The 17,288-nt window shown below is 44.1% G+C and overlaps 2 protein-coding genes across 4 annotated transcripts in view; both read left to right on the forward strand.

Annotated features, from left to right (window-relative positions):
- CIDEA (cell death inducing DFFA like effector a) overlaps window positions 1–17,288 on the forward strand; it is a 50,755-nt gene that overhangs the window by 19,545 nt on the left and 13,922 nt on the right. Inside the window, exon 5 of one of the 2 annotated variants that reach the window (XM_076330008.1) lies at window positions 3,615–5,775. The exons of the other annotated variant lie outside the window; for it this stretch is intronic. Coding sequence (XP_076186123.1) covers window positions 3,615–3,705 — 91 coding nt within the window. The 3' untranslated portion in view covers window positions 3,706–5,775. Of the gene's footprint in view, window positions 1–3,614; window positions 5,776–17,288 lie in introns of those variants that run through there. 2 annotated transcript variants of the gene reach the window in all.
- Window positions 7,985–16,910, forward strand: TUBB6 (tubulin beta 6 class V). Of its 2 annotated transcripts, none has more exons than XM_076330006.1 (4): window positions 7,985–8,002; window positions 9,085–9,193; window positions 10,298–10,408; window positions 15,277–16,910. In XM_076330006.1, the coding sequence occupies exons 3-4, from the start codon at window positions 10,348–10,350 to the stop codon at window positions 16,338–16,340; spliced, it is 1,125 nt and encodes a 374-aa protein (XP_076186121.1). In that variant the 5' UTR covers window positions 7,985–8,002; window positions 9,085–9,193; window positions 10,298–10,347; the 3' UTR covers window positions 16,341–16,910. The 2 variants fall into 2 exon arrangements, with proteins under 2 accessions (XP_076186121.1, XP_076186119.1); XM_076330004.1 differs by lacking the exon at window positions 7,985–8,002 and adding an exon at window positions 8,332–8,453.

Genomic DNA, 17,288 nt, shown 5'->3' on the forward strand with positions numbered 1-17,288 from the left:
CCGGAGCAATTTATAATTGATTTTAGCTGCAAAACTGCTTTTATAAAATAAGTGTTTCTCACAGTGAGATGAATCACTTTTACTTGGAAAGCTACACTTTCAATCTCAAATATATCCTTGGCTTAGTAAGTGTTAAATAACTGACAGTCTAGACAGGACTCCAACCCTTTGTCTTAGAGGTCTATTGCTTTTTCTTTTTTCTCAGAGAATAAAACCATGACAAATTATTTTGTGTAATGCAACCTACACCTACCCTTTCCCCTCTTCCCCTCCCACACACTGCAGTACAGATCTCTACTGTCAAGTGTTGCAAGGTGTTTTACTCAAGAGTCTTAAGGAGGCTGAGCTGGATGGGATAAGAGGCAGGTGCTCTTCTGCTTTAGCAACAAAAGACAAGAAATAAAGTCTAGAACAGATCCATTGGCTGTGCTTGGACCTGATCAGCTTAATTCTAAATGACCTGGGGAAAAAAATAATGAACTGGTGAAGCTTTTTGATTGTATAAAAATCTTCAGGGTAATCAAAACTGCTATCCGTTGGAATGAGTTTCAGAAGTCTTTTATGATACTGATTTGAATAAAACATTACTTGATGAAATTTAATATCTGTAACTGCATAACACAGGGGAAAACAACTCTGTGTCTGCAGTGGAGGGATCTAATTTAGCTGTCACCACTCTCAAAAGACATCTTGGAGGTAATGTGGATAGTTCAATGGAAAAAAAAGCTCAGCAGCAGTCAAGAGGGCAAACACAATATTAAGACTTATTAGAAAATAAAGACCAGAGCAGGAAGCGTCCTAGACCACTGCATAAATCAATGGCCAGGATTTGAATACTGTCGCTCCCATTTCACAGAGGCTGCAGTGGAGCAGGTAGACATGGAAAAGGGTGATAAGCAAGGACCATCACAGGAGTGGAATGTCCCCCTCAATCACAGGGAGATTAATTAGGCTAATACTTCCAGCTCAGAAAATGTTAGACAGTCAGGGAAAGAAAGAACAAAACAAATACTAAAACCTTCACTTTACACATACCTACAATGGTCATTAGGAACTGTTAGTCACTGTTTCTCAGAATAGAAGAATTATGGGGCACCAGATTAAGGCATCAGCTTTACAACAGAAAGAAGCACTTCTTCACAGAACGGAATCCAGTTGTGTGTGGCAGGTAATGCCACAGGAGACTCTGGAGGCTGAAAGTGAACTGGGTTAAAAAAAAGTTACATAACTTAATGGATGCTTCAAAAGGACTATTAAGTGTGATGGTCCGGATCTGGTCTTTGGTTCAACAAATCCTTAATCACTGATTGCCGGGATGTAGAAGGGTATTTGGGGTGAAGTGTTACCATACTCTTTCCCTGGCACCCGCCACTGGCTGCTGTCAGAAATGTAATTCTAGATTAGATGGATCTTCCATCTAATCAAGACCAGCTGCTGTCAGTGTACTCATCTGGTCAGAACATGCTTTTTCTCCTGATAATCTTTAGCATGACTTCTGGTTAAAAGACCATTTTGTCCTCATTCTGATGTCTCCCACACTCAAAACACTAGGACTTTATTGATAAGCTCTGCATTGTATTGGTGTCTATTCAGAGCTGACTAAACTCCAAAAGCAAGTCAGCAATATCTCAGATTCATCGTCCTCTTACAGCTGTACCACTCACTCACTGTGTGATACAGATAATGGAGAGTACACATTCTGGCTAAAATTTGTTTTCACTCTGTCCTTCAAACAACTCAGTTCCCCAAAATCTCTGATGTGCAGAGAGGATGGAGAGTTGAATGCAGATAAATTCCTGACTTAATTTTTTATTCCCATACTCTTGGTTGAAGCTGTAAGAAAACACTAACCTGGATATTTTACTGACTTTGCTGAACACCCAGTGCAGCCCATTCTCTAGCTCTGTTTGTTTATGTAGCTAAGTGACCTATTAAAATGGAAGTTAAAAACATAGCCACACCAAATACACATTCTGCCTGACAAAACAGGCAGGTACATGCCTCCCTCTTCTCCAGCTGCTACTGCTGCTGCATAAAAATCACCGCGACCAACTCTGCAAAAAGTCCTGGATGAGTTATTGTTAGCATTGAAGCTAAGCACAGGGAGAAACAAAGGGCTGAAAGATACTGAAAAATACTCATTTCCAAAGGACAGAAAATGTGTTACAAATGAAAAGACATTAAGTGCTGGAAAGTGCAAAGGTGACTGAACTCAAACACGCTAATATTCAGGGTTGGACTTCTAGTGTTTTTCCATTCATCTTGTCAAACACTGAGAAAAGTGTGTGAAAACGCAGCTAGAAACTCCTTTCGATGAGATGGTGGAATTCCTCCAGTGTTGCTTCACGCTTTCTCAGACTTTTCATCCATAAACATATTTACCTCTGACCTGACGTAGTGACCTCTGCTTTAACATTACAAAATTCAGACCACATCTTGTGGGCTGAGACACAAACAACAGCATTACCTCCACTGACAGCTACAGTTATAAAGCAGACAGGTGAGCAGCATTAAAACAAACCCCCAAGTACTATGTTTGAGCATAGGTGGCAATTAATGACACTACAGCTTCCACAGCAACAAGCTTAATGGGGGGAACAAAGCAAGAAACTTTTTGAGGACCACATGAAATATAGTGGCTCTTCCAGGCAAAATATATCCGCTGCAAAGCACCTGTGATAAATGTGTATGCTGGCGTTAGCCTTATTAGATTGTATGCTTGCGTGTGTCTTGCTGTCTCCCTTCCCCTTTTGAAAGGTTTGACCATGCTGTCGGGTTCTTGGGCTGTTTCTAGCCTCTTCTGCAGCTGCAGTATCTCTGGAACTCATTTATGAAAATTCTGCCTCTCGCAGATTTTGTCACAAGAGGTTGACAGATTGAAAAGGTGGTGGTGGAGATAAATGGGCACACGCTTGCACAGAGCATGGCTTCCCATGCTTTGTTTCCTCAGGAAGCCAGGCAAAAAAACCCAAAGCCAAACCATTTTAAGATTTTTTTTTTTTGTTAACTTATATGAAAAACTTGCAGACTAAAGAGGAGAGAAAGGAACAACACTCACCCTGGGACCTTCCTCCTAAAGGTGACCATGGGGTTAGTGGCATTTACTAGCCTGCTACAAGCTGTCAGAGTGAATCCACCATGTGGATTATATTTATTGCTTTGGTAGTTAATGTAAGAGCTAACAAGCTTTATAACACTGGATAGACCCTTGTTGATATTCTCATGTATCAAAATACAGCAAATTTATCATTCTGAAAAAGAAAATAGTAGTTATCATGTTAATTGTTCTGATATGACATTAATTTCTCTCTAGTCCTTAAAAATGCCAATAAATAGAAATAGTCCTAGCAACAACCCTGATATAAACACAAATGTGTTTCCTGAAAAGCAGGAAGCAGCTTAACAATCCTATCATATGACCAGCTAAATACACAATAACTTTGCTGGGGTTTTTCCAGGGCATTAAAGCAAATTTCCATGTGACTTCGTGGGAGATGACTATTGCCTAGGCTGCTATTACTGGAAAATCCTTCTACTCTGTAGCATGGGCATGTTACACATTTTGTCCTGCCTTGTGAAATTCATCATCTTGTAGGTATCCATTTCTATTTTAGCCTTTGCAAGAGCAAGGAGTACATGAGAAAGGCTGAAGACAAGAACACTGAAGGCTTTGCAACCCCACATGGCCCCATCAGTTTGTCTTGACCATGAACGTATACAGCTTTTTCAAGGCAGCTGGATCTCGCACAGGAGCAATATGAGTATTTCATTTGCTGTTACTCTCTGATACCACTGCTAAGACTGACAGCCAAGATACTTGTCAGTGCTGACTAACAGTAATAAAGAACCACATGGGCTCTGCCCATCACATTGGAGCACCAAAGACCTCTTCAGTGGAAATGAACTGTTCTAGGCTTTCACCAGCTAGAAATCTCAGACTAATCCAGGCTTGGCCTAGCAATCACATATTCCTTAATCCACGTCCTGTCTATCATAAAGGGTCATGCCACTCGCTAAAATGCAAGCATGGACCTCTTTTGCTATTTAACTATTTGCTTCCACACCTGGGAGCAAGAGATACTTGGAGAATGTAAGTCATGTAAACCGATTGTTCAAAAGGCTGTATGGAGCATGAATTTGCAAAGTTGGGCTGATAGTTTGTAGCTATCATGACAGCTTACTAATTTTTCAGGTTGAATATATTAACTGATTTTTTTTTTTTAACAACAGAAGTGGAGTTAAAATTGTAAAAGGAAGGAAAAAAGGAAAAACAATGAAGGGAATAAATCTGCAAGTGAAATCTTAAGAAAGCTTTCTTCCTATTTTGTGCATGGTGAAAAAAGGCATACTCTAAATATAAAATCAGCCTATGAAGTGAATGGGAAGAAAAAAAGACTGAGTTATGAAGGTTAGGAGTCAATATATATTATAGGTATCTGAGAAAGAGACTACACAGCCAAATACAACAAGTGAAAATCCATTGTACAGAATTTACAGTGTGTTCCTGTGTTAATCTATTTATAGGATGAATCTCATGGACTCAGTCAGACGAAGCACCTAGAGAGAAATCTTTAAAGACATTTAGGTGCCTTAAATTTCCAAGAGGTGTTTAGTGGGGGTTTAAAATACATCCAGAAGTAATCCATAGCAGTTAAGTACCTAGTAGGATTTTGAAACACCTAAGCGCCTTTAAAATCCCAGACCAAGCCTGTGAAGACTTAAAGAGAATGTGTAGGCTTTTGTGGACACGGGTTATAATGGCACCTCCACCTCCAAAGTCAGCTGAACTACTAAGTAAACAGAAGCATGGATGAAAAGGATTTGAAGGTTGGTTCAATGACCAACAAACGGGTGTTGCTTCTTTCAGATTACTAGCAATAAAACACGGAGAAGCTGCAGGTTGATTCAGGTCTGACTGAATACTAGAACATATTTACATAGCTATAAAATGTGTACAAGTGAGATGTAAATTTGTTGGGTAAATTTGCTCACCATCATCAAGCACACGGTTCTACAGTCTTACACGTACTTCAGTGGGTTACTTTGTACATGTGGGAAACTGGGTGAAGTTTTGGCCTCTAAATGGTGTTTGACCCAACTGCTGCTCCCAAACAGTAGAGAAACCTTTCAAAGATGACAGATACTGGTAGTGCAACCTATATGGCTTTTTGGGAGGCACATGGACTAAAGGCTTTACTACAATACACTCTCATTGCTTCTTTTACCCCCTCACTGGCCTACCTATGTCCATTTTTTCCTTCTTACTTTTATTCTCAAGATACCATTTTATTCAAATGATCAAATGGGTTTGATCTACTGCTGGGTTACGTGATTCAAGGCTTATCTCCACGAACACAAAGGAGCACAGAGGAACAGTGGCAAGTGGGCAAGCCCAAATAACATACCCAGAGAAAAGGAGCCTCTGCCCTGGCTCCTCCCAGAGAGGGATCAGCCCGTGGGCCGAGTGTGACACCCATCACCACCAGTCAATGGGAGAGGCTTCATGGATCACTGTACAGAGAAGGGTTATGGCCTGCAGGGTTATGGGACTCTTTAGGGGCTAGAGGGGAAGAGCATTTTTGGGATTGTATAAGGCAACTTACGGGATGTTTAGAGGAGGAATCAAAGGTGGGGAAAAGGGGGGATAAAGGTGGTTTGGTATGGAAAAATAAAAGGGGCTAAAATGGCCTGGTTGGGTGTAAACAGGTACATCTGTCTGGCTATGCCTTGCACCTGATCACCTTAGTCTGTCTTGTCTTATTAAACTGTATTTTAATTATTTTCCTGGGTGAGAGGAGGTCTATATTCCGTGTGTATGTGTGTGTGTGGTGGTCTGAGTGCCAGCAATTAGCAGTGGGGGGCCACAAGTCACAGAGTCCTGTGTGTCTGTGATGGAGCAACTGGCGAGACCAGAGTGCATGCACATTATGTGGATCTGTATGTCAGTGTGTGGTCACTAGTAAACACCAAGCCAGGCTAGCCGGAGAGTAGGGTAAGAAGCTTGGGAGTCAAGTTTTGGAGCAGCCATAAGTCCAGGTAAGATATTGAAAAGACCAGAGAATCTGTGAGGTGGCTACTGGAGGGACCAGGGGGTCCAAGCCAACTACTGGGGAGACTGTGGTGGGGTCTAAGGGTCAGCTACTGGTAAGGCCACAACCCTGGACCAGCTACCAGAGAGACTTGTTTGCGTGTTTGTGTCTGTGTGCGGCAACTGGGGATCCAGGGGCCAGATAGTGAATAGGCTGAATGTCCTAAGACCAGCTACTGGAGAAGGGAGCCATAGTTTGTGTGTGTGTGTCTGTAGGTCTGAATACCAGCGACTGGAGTGGAGCTGCGGGCCTCTGGGGATAACATTTCCAGGTGCCAGCAACCGGGAAGACTTTGGATCCAGGGATCAGCTACTGAATAGGATGAGTGTCTAAGACCAGCTACTGGAGGGATCCGTATTATATAGATGTATACAAATACATATTTATTTTCCATTAATGGGCTTCTGTCCTGATCAGCCAGAGAGGAGAACAGGATGAGGCCGTTAATGCTGTTTGTGTTTGTACGAGTGCTGTGTTTTCTGCCTGTGTCAATCAATGTGGCCAACCATGTGTGTATGTATATGTGTATGTGTGAGGGGAGTGTATGCGTATGTGCCTATTGGGAACACACACTCAGCCTTACCACTAGCTGGACCTGGGAACTAACTGAATTTAAAAAAGTGGCATACCAGCAGAAATCATGGCAAGTTGATGGCAAGTATGAGCCACACAACAGTGTATGGAAAGATCTGCAAAGCGTGGGGAAAGCCAGGCCTGGAAGGTATATTCAAGGACATATAGATTCAAACAAAGCCCACGGCTTTGCCAAAGACGGCCTCACTAATCAGGCTGCTAAACAAATGACTTGTTTGTGGATCTCTTCCAAAAATGCAGATCACACACAGAAGGACATTTATTTGAGTCCTTCAGCAGAGAAAAAGGCACATAGTATCCAATCCTGCTGGTGGCTGCTTGCAAGGCAAACACGCTGATCCTCCAGCTGCTTCACTGTTGTCAGAAAGACATTTGACTCAGCCTAGCATGGTGTGTGGGGGCTACTCAGAGGTCATCTGCAAAAAGCTGCTAGTCCTACTGGAAAACATTTATGAAAAGGCAAGGTTGGAGCCCAGAGCACACAGTTTAGCTGACATCAGTCATGTCACAGCAGCACAAGGGTGGGCAAGAAGGAGGTGACCTCCCAGCCTAGGTACAGATTTTGGGTTATTTGGGGGTTATTTATTGATTGATGGGGGTTATCTTAACTGTGTTCAAGCTGGAGAGAGCACCCAAGATTCTTCTCCGGGAGAGTCCCAGCTGAGTCACCTTTGATCAAGCAGATAATGAGGTTCTGTAACTCTGGCCTCAGGGCTGCTCTTGCACAACAGCAGAGATGTGGTCAGACAGTAAAGATGTGCATAGGCAGATGAATGCCTCCCACCAGGGCTATATATCAGAATATGCTACACAGACAATGGCACCCCACAGAAAAGTCACACTGGCATTAAAACAGGCAGCCAAGCTAGGCAGCTCTTCTCTACCTGGGAAACCATGCAACAGCTACCTAAAGGGATCATAAAGGAGATACAGCAGGTGCGGGAACTTGTTTCCTTTCCGGAGGAGAAAGAAAATCTCCCTTTTCATTTAAAATCAAGCTATCCAAACTCTACATGTCCCAGGGCATGCTCTGTATTGTGGTGACATGAGCTTTCAGGAAAGCTGCTCCATAGAGACTGCCTGCCTTCCCAGTTACAATTTTCAGGCAGCAGCTTGTTATCTGCTGGCAAAACCACATCAGAAAACAGCGATGCAAACAAGATGGCCGTTGGCAAGGCATTGAGAAGGTCCACCCATTTCTTTGGATGCTGCCACTTCAATGAAGGTTGCAATCCGCCCGGCCGACGGGGCAGCAGGCCAAGGAATAACAGGAGAAGGCGATGATGTCCGCCTGCACACAGCAAGGGCGGGATTCCTTGGTGGGTGAAGATGACAAACCCACGTTTGCCAAAGACGGTTTGGGCGAGAAGCACAGCGGGGACGGGAGCCGCCTCTGAGGCAGGCGACCCCGCCGGGACCCTCATTGCCGACTAGGAAAGTGTGAGAGGTTGATGTTACAAAGCGGGGGGCGTCGCCCCCTTTGACCCGGCGGCGGGGCCGAGCCGCCGACGGGGCGAGGGCGGTCCCCGGCGGGGGCGGCCGTTGGCGGAGCGCGCGCGGGGCGCCGGCCGTTGGGCGAGCCGCAGCGGCGAAGGGGGGGTAAGGGGGGGGGCGCGCGCGCCGCCTCGGAGCCCATAAAGCGCCGCCCGGTCGGCCGGCGCCGTGTATAGCCGGGCTGGGCGGCGGGAGAGGCGAGGCGAGGCGAGCATCGCCATGAGGGAGATCGTGCACATCCAGGCGGGCCAGTGTGGAAACCAGATCGGGACCAAGGTGAGCCTGAGGGGAGCCGGGGCCGCCGCTGCCCGCCTGCCGCTTGCGGAGCCTCTAAGCGCCTGGGAGACGCGCCCCGCCGCTTCTCCGGGCTGTTTCGTCCCGCGGGGCTGAGTTGTGCCGACCGCCCTCCACCGCCGTCCCGCGCTCCGACCGAGCCGCTGCCGAGAGGCGCCGGGCGCGCTCGGGCCGCGGGGCACCGCACATTTCACCTCTCCCCGTGACCATAAAAGGCTTTGGGAAGTACCGAAACCAAACGGGACTTATTTTTTTAATTATTTTTAAATTGTTTTTATGTTTAAACTGGCCAGGCCGTGGCTCAAAAGCGGGCAAGGGCGGCAGAAGTCTGAGCAGCCCCCTCCAAACACCGAAACGCCACAGCCCGTCCGGGCGAGGAGTTGGGCGGCCGCCGTTTGTCCGTTGGGTTTAAATCCTGGTGCCTGCCCGGCTCTGCCTGCCGCTCCGTCCCGGGCAGGGAGGGGCGGCGGGCACGCCAGGAATCCGGCAGCTGCGGCCGAGCCGCGCCGCGGGGCCGCCGCCCCCCCCGCCCGCGATGGGGCCGGGGCGCTGGGCAGGGCCCCCGGTGCGCCGCAGGGAAGTCCCCAACCGGCTTCTCCTTTTCCTCCCTTAGTTTTGGGAAGTGATAAGCGATGAGCATGGCATCGACCCAGCCGGAGGCTATGTCGGTGACTCAGCACTGCAGCTGGAAAGGATCAATGTCTACTACAATGAATCATCGTGTAAGTGTGGGATGGGGAGGGGTGCGGGAGAGGGGACGCTCTGGGAAGGGGCACAGCAATCGGAGTGAACGGGTTTGTGAAGCTGCGTTACATATCTGGTCACGCTCCTCGCGTGCCATCAGCTAATCCCAGCTCACCCCATTATGCACTTTCTTATAAACTGATAACTGGGTGTTGCCTCCGCAGGCAGAGAGAAATGGCACAAGGGGCTGTCCTTAGGGGCTGGAGGTGGAGGTTTGTTTATTTAATACCGTGCTAGCCATTTGCTCTTTTAACGTATGATTATTTCATCAGATGTGTCTTATCGATTGCCCCAAATTAAACTGTTGGTTATATGAGCCTGCATCTGTAGTACTCTGATTTCATGACTGAGAGGGTGGGGCCACAGGTAATGGAGAACTCAACGGTGATTCATTAATAAGATGCCAAAGGCGCCCAAATCCTCTGAGTCAGTCTCGTGTTGAAGGGTGTTAACAGTGTAAAATGGGGATCATGAGTCCTTGGGTCTATTGACATGAACCTGCAAGTGCGAATGTTTCATCTTTTGTCCAGCTCAGGTTAATTCATGTTATTTACCTGAGTTTCCTTCAACAATTTCAACTGGATACAGATTCTTTATTTTGTGCTTTGTGGTAGATGTGCTGACTACTACTGTTTGCCACCTACACCAAGTAGCTCTTTCAGTAGAGGTGAAGCCTTCAAGCATAAAAGCTTGTGAGATGTATTGGGATCATTTGAACATAAACCCTCCACTCACCCCATTACTCACAGAAAAGATTGTCTACTTTCTTATAAAGAACATGTCAACCATTTTTTCTAATCAGAAACTTCCCTCCCTCATATCTATTGCTAAAAAAGAACTTACAAAATGTAATACGTCATCTGTAGGACCCAAAAGATGTCAGGTCTGTTTTTCAAGCAGAATTGATTTGTTCCTGTGGTGCTGGGTTTTTTCACCACCATGACTTCCTGTATAGGAAATATTTATATATGTACAATCTATATTAGACTAATAATATGAGACATAATGTATTTGTGTATTGAGAGTTGTAACTGTGTTAGCTTATTTCAGAACATTAAGGGCATGCTTACTTTTTGTTGTAGCCCAGAAATTCGTACCAAGAGCAGTCTTAGTGGACTTGGAGCCGGGAACCATGGATAGTGTGCGATCCGGTCCTTTTGGTCAGCTCTTTCGGCCTGATAATTTCATCTTTGGTATGTGGATGTCACTTTTTAAAAAACAAAACTATCCAACAGATGTTTGATTACCAAGTGAATGGTCAAAAAGCATTTAAGCTCCCTATTCCGAAGTGATTGTTAGTACTGAGAAATCCTAATAGCTTAACAATACAATTCCAATTATCTGTAAGTCAGCTAAAAGATCCTGTTAACTGAAAAAGTCATTCTGCTGTTAATCATTCCTTCAATTAGCAAACTACTGAAAATTTCCTATGGTATTCAGATAAAGTACATTTGATTCCCATGTATATGAACTCCAGAGAAATCCTGAGACCACAGGATTCTTTACAACAAAATGCATGGAAATTCTGCAGAAAATGGAGGGGGGGGAACCTCAACCACAAACCAGCCAGACTACTCCTAAATTCACATTAAATGCTCGAGCATTAAATTGTTTATAGGCTGTGTAATTCAACTTTTTCAGCAGGTCCTTACAGTGTAGTAAACAGTGGAGGAAGACCAACTGTAATAGGAAAACATTGTCATATATAGCCAGTTACTGGGTTGTTTTCCAACATAATGAGGAACAGTCTGAGAGCATGCGGGGAACTTCTGGTTTTGCAGTGTTCTTGCAGAGGGTTGTTCTAGCCTTTACTATTTCACTTTGGACTTCTGTAGTACTTTCCATCTAAGCTTAAAAATGCACATTACCAGGATTAAATTTCATAGCATCCTTACAAAGTACGGAAGCATTATCGGTCCCTTTGCACTAAAGGAGAAACAGTGTGTGAAAGTGAAGTGATCCACTTGCTGAAACAGGAAGTCTGAATGAAAGATACTGTGAGAATTGTCGTGTCCTTTTGGTTTCCAAGTCTGCACTAGCCACAAAACATTTCCTCCTGCCAAGGCAAGCTTAGGTTGCAACTTAGTTTGGTATATTGTGTTAACATAAGGGAGGAACAATGCCAGGGACAGACAGAGAAAAGAAAAACATTGTTTGGGTGGTATAAAACAAACTTAAGTGTGGGTTGTTGCTTTTGAGGTGGGGAGTAAGAAGCCATACAGAGTTACTTTAACACTTTAACTGACATAAAACTTCCAATGCTGTCCCTATTGTTCTCCTGTATGCTCCATGGCAGCAATGTTAAGGGTCTCTTTCAAAGGAATTTTAAATTACAACAAGTAGAAGTAAGCTTGGGGAGAAAAGCCATAGACATAGGCAGATTTATGAAGTTTGTTTCTATATTCAGGTTTCTCCTTTCACTCCCTTTCTCCTGTATGGACCACACAAGCCCTCTGAAAGTGAATCCACCTGACCTATGGAAATACCTGAGCTGGAGCTTTACAGTTTGGCATACCACCAGTAAAACCAGAGCAAAATCAATTCAGAGTGTCTTCAACAATAGTCCTCCAGTTCACTGTACTCCCTTCCTGCCAAACTAACAATGAACCAACAGCATGTGATCAACTCGTATCTGACAGAGGCCCCTGCCAACATCAGGCACTGTCCTCCCAACCTGCTGAATAATGCAGAATGGCTGCCTGAGCGCTGAAGTAATGATCTTCTGTGTCAAAAGCCAACAAAGCATTTTGTTTTCTCTTTTAAAAAACCAGCCTGGGCCCACAAAGGATTTTGTGGCAGAAGCTGGCAGTTCCATACTTGCTGTACCCCAGGCTGTTAGGGCTCATTTTAATGGAGATGTTTTCTGCCTCTGCTTGTATATACCTGCATGTGCCCATGTCTCCACAGCAAGTAACCGTGGACCATCAATCAGGATTTCATTCACGTATATTGAGTACATGGTCATGCACTCCAGACACAGTAATTTTAGCTCAGACCAGCAGGAGACCGAGATGGACACAAAACAATCCTTGTGCTTTAATGCTTGTGTTGACAAGGTAGTGACCTAAAAGGTGAAGAAGCGCAGGTGGAATGATCTTGCTGTATGAGAGCAGCAGGTCTCCTGGCCTTCTAACAGCATATGATTGCCCACCAGGAACTGCTGTGAACTCTGATGTATCTCCTCTTGTTAACCAGTTTTCATTTGTACATTTTTGCATTTGTCATTCTTTTCTTGTATCACCCTTGCTAGCTTTGCTGTATGGATACCACCCCAATTTAAGTTGTCTGAACTGGTAGGGGCAACCACAAAATGGCTGTTAGCCAGTCAAAGGAGCTGTCCTTCCCTCTCTAAATCATACCGTGTGTTCTGCACCAAGGCTGTTCGTATTGGGTTTCTAAGCGTTAGTGTGCAAGCTACTGATCTCTCTGCTCAGGTTTGTCTTTTATTTCAAGCAGCGAAGAGAGGAAAGGAGTGAAAGAAGATTGCAGGAAATAGTTGCCATTTTAGGGATTAAAAAATAAATTGACCATTAGACAAATGGCTTCTGTGCATGTGCAGCTCAACCTGAACATGTGTGGTAACCCTACAATGCGTTAGGGAAAGAAATAGTGGTAGGAGGACCTGGAGGTACCAAGAATGCAGATAAGTTGTGGGATTGCTTTGTGTAGCCTACCTTTAGACGTCGGTAAATGCACAGTGGAAAAAAGGCAGAGGCAGGTTGCTAGAGATGGGCTGCATACAATGCAGATCTTCCAGGATTGGCAAAAGATCTGCCAAGTCCTGATTTTTGTGGACACAGGCTCATTTTCCACCTAGAGATTTAGTTCTGGTGGAATTCGATAATTTTATGTGTTTGTCTAAGATTTTCAGAGGTCTGGTAGGTACCTGATAAGTGGAGGGCATCCAGTAGGGTTTCACAGGACCATGATCAAGATTTCCAGGTGTGTGGCAGCCTTGTCAGAGCCATGGCACCTCCAGACTGTACTGTATTGTCATGGGTAAGAAGTTTGGAGCTTCCAGGGCTAATTGTACATGTTCTGTGTGGTGGCGGTGGTCTTACAGTGCTATAGAGCCAGTGGGTCTGGAAGTATCAGATTACTGGGCATATACGTGTGCGCAGCAGGAAATCTCACATGAAAATGTTGGAGACCCTCGGCAGGTGGCTGACTAGTGGACAAAGTGCAGTGTTACCACAGGAGTAGCCGATAGTTGTGGGCTGGAAGGAAGCCATTAGTATTGGTGTAGGCAGTTGCTGCTACAGTTCCACTCAGCAGTTTAAATACAAAGGTTGTATAAGTGCAATAGAAAGAGGTGATAGTAGTCGTGTGGGCATCCAGGAGTTTGTGTGACTCGGACTAAGACTGAGGGAGTCTAGTGCAGTGGAGGGCCCGAAGGAAGACAGGTCCACCTCTGTGTTAGGCATTTTACCTCCTAACTTAATTTGCAAACTAAGCAAAAGCAAGTAAAATCAGTCTCTACTGATTCCGTTTTTCCCCCATGAAAATATCATTTCTACATTTGTGAGAGTAATTGCCATTCTCCTCTTACCTTGTTCTTTGTTCCTATTCTCCATTCTGTCCTTACCTCACTGCCCACTGAAGAAGGATGATATGATGTTTACACAAGGGGCAATCTATAAAATAAAGTCCTAAACTCAGAATTTAGCTCTGTTAGGATCCTTCTGCATCTTGGAGTGATGTCTGCTTGTTAGTGTGCATCCTGATGTGCTGCCCTACCTGTAGTAGGGAATCTGATCAAGCAGACTGCAGATGGTTACAAACATATTTAATTCTGGAAGGATATTACTTTGTGCTTTGCCCAGCTGGACAGGAAGTGCTGAGCTCCCTAGGTTCAAAGAGAGAAAAATATAGCAACATATAGAACAATGCATTAACTAACCAAATGCATAATGAGGAAACCAAGCATTTATTCAGTGAAAATAAAGTGCATCGTATTTGAACAATATCCCAGCAAGCAGTTTCCCTGATTCATGTGTTTGGCACCGACACAGTGCACTGGGAATTGAAATGAGACATGGTCATAGGAAGGAAGGGGAAGGTCTTGGAGAACAACGCAGAAGCTGACAGCCCTATACCTAATTCTGAAACTATTGCTCTTTCTGAATACCACTCACAAGAGTACCACTAAGTGAGTTCAGTGGCACAATGTATGTGTGTAGTAGTCACTGTGAGGAACAGGAGTATTAAAAAACTGGTCCCCCATTTAATCCTCCTTGTTATCTAAGTAATAACAAAATAGTGACATAGCAAAGGATCCAGACTGTCCATCTTAATAAACTGAGTGGCACATAAAAGGAAAATGGAAGCCTTGGGGAGAAACTAAGGGGCTCATGAAACGTTAGTAACCCAATTTTGCAAGTTGCTTTGCAGATCCTGAAGAATAGTGAGTTTGCAGGGAAACCAGTAAAAGCTAAAAGGCACTTAATAAAATTCCAATTTTTTGAAATAACATTCTTGAAGCTTCTGTCGATCAGTATTTTCATTCAGGCTAGATAACCATGAATTAAAAAAAGCTATACTTCTTGATATAACAAGTTAAATAGGACTTCTGAAGCCCAGCCTTGTCCTTGTATGACAACAGTGCCTCTGTGTCTGACGGGAACAGTCCAAGAACCTTTCATTTGGAAATGTGTATCTGTGATATAGCTTTGTATACTTCATGATCCTTATAAACAGAAAGTATTTAAGTATTAAACGGTCATCTTGTGTTTATGGAATAAGCAGGACTGGGAGTGTGAAAGCTTTCAAAACAAGGAGTCAAGGCCATCTTTGCATTTATGGAAGGTTAAATACCAAAAAAGAAAAAAAAACACCCAAAGGCATAAATTAAAACTACCAGGGATTTGAGGCAAAAGGAGACTATATAAAAAGTTTATGTTGATGTTTCCAAAGGTATTTGTAGGCAAAACTGAAGAGCACAGTTATCTACCTGACAGATTTATAGCAGCTTTTGTTACAGATATGAATCCATTTAGCATGCAAATACCAAACCTTACCGATAATTTTGTATGTTTTCTTTCCCTATTGTATGTTATTTTAGGACAAACTGGTGCAGGAAACAACTGGGCTAAAGGACACTATACAGAAGGGGCAGAGTTGGTTGACTCTGTACTTGATGTAGTAAGAAAAGAGTGCGAACACTGCGATTGCTTGCAAGGATTTCAGCTCACTCATTCCCTGGGAGGAGGGACAGGATCTGGCATGGGAACCCTACTCATCAGCAAGATACGAGAGGAATATCCGGACAGGATAATGAATACCTTTAGTGTCATGCCCTCTCCAAAGGTTTCCGATACAGTGGTGGAGCCTTATAACGCTACACTCTCGGTCCACCAACTGGTTGAAAACACAGATGAAACCTACTGCATTGACAATGAAGCTTTGTATGACATTTGCTTCCGCACCCTGAAGCTCACCACTCCAACATACGGTGATTTAAACCACTTGGTTTCTGCTACCATGAGTGGGGTAACTACATCCCTGCGTTTTCCAGGCCAACTAAATGCTGACCTCCGGAAGCTGGCAGTAAATATGGTCCCTTTCCCACGCCTTCACTTTTTCATGCCAGGCTTCGCTCCTTTGACAGCCCGAGGCAGCCAACAATACCGAGCACTCACCGTTCCAGAGCTCACCCAGCAGATGTTTGATGCCAAAAATATGATGGCAGCCTGTGACCCAAGACATGGCCGATATTTGACAGTGGCTACCGTCTTCCGAGGTCCCATGTCCATGAAGGAGGTTGATGAGCAGATGTTGGCCATCCAGAACAAGAACAGCAGTTACTTCGTGGAGTGGATTCCAAACAATGTCAAGGTGGCAGTGTGTGACATACCTCCTCGTGGCCTCAAGATGGCTTCCACATTCATTGGCAACAGTACTGCTATTCAAGAGCTCTTCAAAAGGATCTCAGAGCAGTTTTCAGCCATGTTTAGGAGAAAGGCCTTCCTCCACTGGTTCACAGGAGAAGGAATGGATGAAATGGAATTTACAGAAGCAGAAAGCAATATGAATGATCTGGTTTCAGAGTATCAGCAATACCAAGAAGCAACAGCAAATGATGGAGAGGAAGCGTTTGAAGATGATGAAGAAGAAATCAATGAATAAAGAAATCAGGTGCGCTATTTTCCAGGCCAAATTCTCAAATCTGGATTTCTAATAATTAGGCTAATAAATCCATATTTAGGCTTCAAAAAAAGAAAAAAAAGAAAAAGGAGCATAAGTCTCAGATGTTAGAGGTGCTCTTCAGAGTCCATTGAGGTCACTGAGAACTGAGGACATTCAGCATTTCTGGAAATCAGGTCATTTCTATTCATGAGACAAACGTAAGGCATTCAGTTAAGACTGGCCTAAGAGTCTGAACACAGAGGTTGCTAGTTTGGGATCTTTTTTTTCCCAAACAAAGTTTGTCGTCACTAAAGTTGTACAAGAGAAGACGTAAAATAGGCGTGAAAATCTACAAAATAGAGCTGCACTATTTTCATCCAATTATGAGTAAGAAAATGTTGTGGGTTTGAAGTATTCATTCTGTACCGAATGTACAATACTGAACTGCCAGGAACAAAATTTATTCATAATAAAAAGAAGAAAAAGTTTTTAGCTGTTCTGTACAGTAACTGTTAACAGTGATATTTGACTCCAGTCCTCTAAAAACAAAATAAAAAAAAGATTAGTATCCTCTCAAGCAAAAGCGTTTTGGGCAGTCAATGCTATATAAATATCCAGTCAGCTGCAGGCCAGAGGCTGGATTTATGCTATGTGACTTCATCACTTGCTGCTGAATAATCACAGATTACATATATGAAATTTATCCATCTGTGATGTGTTCTTTAAGGACCCTTGGGGTTTAAAGTGGCACCCCAATATCTTGCCGGTCCCCTGTTTTTCTGGCTATCACCAGTTACTGGTGCTATTCCTATCTCCCTTCCACCTAGCCCATATAGCTGAAATTCAGATACTCCACGGAACATGGTGGGAGAGGGGACATCATAGGCTATGTGTCGATATATCTCACTACCTAGGTTTATAAGTTCACCACACCTATAGATGCTATGG

Source organism: Aptenodytes patagonicus, chromosome 2, assembly GCF_965638725.1.
Source record: "Aptenodytes patagonicus chromosome 2, bAptPat1.pri.cur, whole genome shotgun sequence".
Taxonomy (NCBI): domain Eukaryota; kingdom Metazoa; phylum Chordata; class Aves; order Sphenisciformes; family Spheniscidae; genus Aptenodytes; species Aptenodytes patagonicus.